Source organism: Phaethon lepturus, unplaced genomic scaffold, assembly GCF_000687285.1.
Source record: "Phaethon lepturus isolate BGI_N335 unplaced genomic scaffold, ASM68728v1 scaffold43445, whole genome shotgun sequence".
NCBI classification, from domain to species: Eukaryota; Metazoa; Chordata; class Aves; order Phaethontiformes; family Phaethontidae; genus Phaethon; species Phaethon lepturus.
Window position 1 is genome coordinate 1,082 of NW_010542020.1, and position 4,764 is coordinate 5,845.

General features: G+C 40.8%; 1 protein-coding gene across 1 annotated transcript; it reads right to left on the bottom strand.

Annotated features, from left to right (window-relative positions):
• Positions 1 to 2,161: 2,161 nt before the first annotated feature.
• Positions 2,162 to 3,122, bottom strand: IER3IP1 (immediate early response 3 interacting protein 1; the record flags this gene model as incomplete). Its single annotated transcript, XM_010287911.1, has 2 exons — positions 2,162 to 2,217; positions 3,021 to 3,122. Coding segments are annotated over 2 exons (158 nt in total), but the record flags the coding sequence as incomplete, so codon positions are not given.
• Between the last annotated feature and the right edge of the window lie 1,642 nt (positions 3,123 to 4,764).

Here is a 4,764-nt window from a genome sequence, read left to right on the forward strand (position 1 = left end):
TCCTGCTGCACAGATCCACTGTTCCTTTTTTACTGCATGTGCCCAGTTGATTTTGAAATGATCCACCCACGTGCCACACAGTGAAACTTCAGCCTTTCCGAAAGGACAGGAAGATCAGGAAAATCATTTTTCACCTGTTTTTAAAGCTGCTCCTTGGAATCTTTAGTACTGGCTTTTATTTTAGTAAGAACTAGTGTTTTAACAGTCAATACATATGAAAAGGAGATGATACACAAGCTGTGCTTCAAATCATTCAGTACTCCAATGCATTAGCAACAGAAATATCTACCATGGCTTTTTTACAAAAATTTTACAAAAATACAGGTCTGCACACCTTCCATGTTTTATCTGTGATCTGTTCCACATACGCACTGTCCAGTTTTCATGAAAGAGCTATATGAAAATAACTGATGCAGACCGTACCCTCGTCACCTCCAAATTACACAAAGATTATTATAAAGAAATACTTTATAATAGTTCTACCTACTTTAGAATTTAAAGCCTAGCATGATCCTATCCTGCCTCTGGACAGTGTTACCATGGCTCATGAGGTTCGCTATGTAAACCAAAAGACAGCTTCATAGCAGAGAAACAATACAAGTGCCACGGGGATGAGAAAAGAAAGTATTTCATCTAAGAACAACTCTGGTATCTGGAACAGGAGAAGCCGAGTTCTGAGGTACTCCCACTGTGCACAAACATATAGCAAATTAGGAAAGAGCGTGCTTAACTTAGAAATTCAAAATTTATTTACAAGTTGTCACTAAAAAAAAGGAAACAACACAAAACTTCCCTCCTGGATACACTCTGCTCTGCAAAACACCGCAAGTGAAGATCATTAAATTCATTTACACATTTTACAGATTTATCTTTGTATACAATGGCGTATGCTTTAGTCATCAAGACGTTGGAAAAAGAGATAATAAACAAAGCTGTTGTATAATAAACTGCCAGGTTTCCTTTGGCCTTCCCCACTTTAAAAATAAGCTAAAACACTTTAGCAGAGGAACAGACATAAGACTTCTAACTTTTCTAAAAAGGTATGCGAGAATTATCCTTCTTCAACTCAGGCTTGCGATATAACATTGGACCTACCCCAGCAGCCTTAACTGAGACAAGATCTGTACAGAAGCAATTAGCAATATTCTCTGCGACAGAACTGCAAGATCATACCCATAGTTTCAATTTCAGTGAGCTGTTAATTCAACAAAGGAAGACGGAGGGCAAGGGGAAGCAGCAGCAGGAAGAGAAGAGGCTGCAAATTCACTGGTTTTTAACAAAGAATTGCCTTGGAAAGGGCACAGTATTCCCCTCCCACATTACCCAAGAAGCTCAGAAACAAATACACACTTCCAGTACATTAATCACCATGCAGGAGTTTAACCCGCATTTTTAAAAGTATAATAATCTTTGACAGAACAGTAACAAATGCTAATCACTAATATCACCTGCTAGTCTAAATTAACATAGAGTTGCCCAGCTTTAGGTACATTTTTTTTAGATTTTGCATAGCAAGTGCACCTATTTTCAACCTACTTCACCATCAGCACAAAACATTCTTGATTTGAAAAGCCTTATGAAAACATCAAGAGAAAAATCTTGTTCTCAATCAAACCAGGAAAATTCGACTTCCAGTGTGAACCGAACCAGGACTTTATCCAGTTAGTTTTGCCTCCCTCAGTATCACAACTGTACTTCAATAATTTGTAACATGTTTGTAGAGCCTAATTAGTATTCTTTTAAATAGTACTGTGGTAGTAACTGAAAACAAAAAACACTGTTGTTTTTCTTAATTTATTTTTAAATTGGGAAGCGTACTGAAGGAAATTCATCCCTGAGTAACGAGACGTTTAAAAACCGCATCCTATTGACAATCATTGCAATACATTATGACGCATAAACAGTCAACGCTATTAACAGGCAGCAACAGAACTTGTCATAGTCCAATATATTTGCAGCGTTGTTGTATTGATCCCATTATCTCGTTTAATGCAACTGCAAGTGAACATTAGGAAATAGGATAAATAGAAATAGTGTCTTTATTATTTTAAGTTGAATTTGTCAAATTGACAGCTAAACTGGATCCCCGAAAACTCAAGAGCAGTGATGGTTGAGCAACTTGCTTCTTTGGATGTCCAAAAGATTTCGCAACAAGGTACCTTCAACCAAACAACAGGAGGAGAACGATTGTAACGGAGTTCACTGCTATTAACGGCACTATAGGGGAAAAAAAAAGGAAAAAAGAAGAGCAGTTGTGAAAATTTTCTTCTGCACATTGCAAAGAGACAGAACTTCTTGTTATCTTGCGAGACTAACTTTTAAGGAGCAAAATCAATCAAGATTTTAAAAATACACTCAATTTTCTTATGCAAAAATCAGAATTAGTGGAAGGAGGCAGGATCAAAGCTGAGAATACTAAAAATTAGGAAGCAACAGCATAAATATTTTTATATGGCCCATCATGTTCTAACTTTGACCCAAATGACCCTTTCTCCAAATGAAACAAAACCATCTCCAAGTCAGTTTCTACCCTTGGCTTTACTGTCATTTAGGAAAAATGTATCAGTTTTTACTCTGAGGTGAGCAAGACAGACAAGATTTGTTAATTCCTATTTATTATCACCTGTAAAAGGAATCTTTGGTGTGCTTTATAGCAAAGAAAACTATCAGTAGGTCACAAATTAAGAGCTTGGTTGTTTTTTCTCCCCACCCTTTGAGGCGTGTAAGCCTGTCTTACCGTTAAGAATCACAGGAATTACATTTTCCTCACCAGGTGCTTTACACAAAATTGAATTTAGCCAAGGTGAAGCTAACCGCACCCTCTCATTGATCACTAAGCTTCCCCCCCCGCTCCCAAGCTCTGAGGGAGTTGGGAGCTGGGGAAGGAGCAGATTTGAAATGACAAGCGGAAAGAGTAGCTGTTTGGTAAAAGAAGAGAGTCAAAATACCGATGTTACTTCATTAAAGCACAGAAACAAAACTCCACAGACAATAATGTTTACGAAAGATTGTCACCTTACCTCTCATAACTGTTCGTACAGATCGAATAAGGTTCGTTAGCTGTGCTTTAATTCCTGGTTCCTCTCCAAATCCTCCAATTCCTTGATCGCTTCCCCAGCCAACTGTGTCACATAAAATCAGCCAGACATGTTAGAAAAAAAAAAAAATCAAAACAACACCCAAACTGTGCAACAAATGCTATCAGTAATATTAATGAGTGATCTGTCTTGAATGTGGTTATCACTAACGTTCGAAAAACAAACTACAAACCGATTCACTTTATTTCAAGATCAGGCTTTAAAACGATGTACTGAAAACTGTTAAACCTTTTAATGAACGCAACAGTAATGACAGATCCCTGTTTCTGTGAAGGAAACCCTTACCCTTAGAAATTTTTCCAGGGATGGGGCATCTACCACCTCTCTGGTGCCAGTGTCTCACCACTCTCATTGTGAAAGATTTCTTCCTTAGATCTAGTCTGAGTCTGCCCTCTTTTAGTTTTTAAACTAAAAAGTTTGAAAAACAGCAAGTAACTGTTGTGTACGAAGTGATGTTTCAGCACTGAGAAATGACATTCATGACATAAAATGGTTGGCACAGATTCCAGATCGGGCTGATGATTTTTGTAACTGCTCTTAAAAAAAAAAAAAAAAAAAAAAAAAAGACCTGGGAGCTTTTCAGCAGGTGACAAAAGTACTGAAGGTTCACTTGAAGGGAGAATCCCTTCCCCACCTGCTGCGGGGATGGGCAGAGCATGTGGTCCCAGGGATGGGACCAGGGAATTTTGAGTCCCACCAGTCATGGCCCTGACCCATTTGGGGACGAGCGCAGAAGGGAGCGGCTGTCAGTACTCAGAGCTGCACTGTGCAACCCCCCACTTTCTTTTGTCCAGAGACAACTTTTGAGTGATTTTGGTTGGGGTTTTTTTCACTTCCTTGTCTCCCTCGCTCTGCTGGCACCGAGTTCTTTCCCTCATCGGCCGGCTGAGCTTGGCATTACTCCCCAGTCGCCTGGGGCTGACAGGTTGCTGGAGCCATCCTTCGTCCTTGCGTCTCCCTTCTCCATGAGCTGCTGCTCATCAGGAAAGCAAACCCCCCCCCCTCCAAAAAACCCCACTGAACAGGTCCCTCGCAGTGAATCCTACCGGCGAACAGGAGAAAGGGATTAACTATCTGCAAACCCAAACTGAACAGGTCCCTCGCAGTGAATCCTACCGGCGAACAGGAGAAAGGGATTAACTATCTGCACTCCTGCCAAAAACCCACGCTCAGCCTAACTCAGTGAAGTCTGGGCTCTCCGGATCAGGAAACAGGGAAACCTCGGGTCATCACTGGTAATTTTTTCTGCGGTAAAACAACCCAAGAACTTTTCGTGGGTGGCTTTTCTGCGTTTCATGGGGTTTTATCGTCTTTTAAAGCACAAGGATGCCCAACCTTGGGGATTTTTCTTTGGTACCGCAGAAACTCAAGTGTCAACGTGTAACGACTGAGATGCGCTATCTCATCAAAAAAACGGCATGACGAGATGAAAGAAATCGCCTCACGCTACCACAACATCCTGACGCACGGTGCAAACACAGACGAAATAGCAGAAATGCACAGGGGAAAAAAAGAAGATTATTACGGGGGCGGGGAGAAAATTACAGTGGGGAAAAAAAGAAAATTACAGGGGAAAAGAGAGAGACAACGCGATGACAGGAGCGACGACAACCAGGCCGGCCGAGAAGACGCAAAGCCCCAGCGCAACTCCTCTGCACGCCGACAT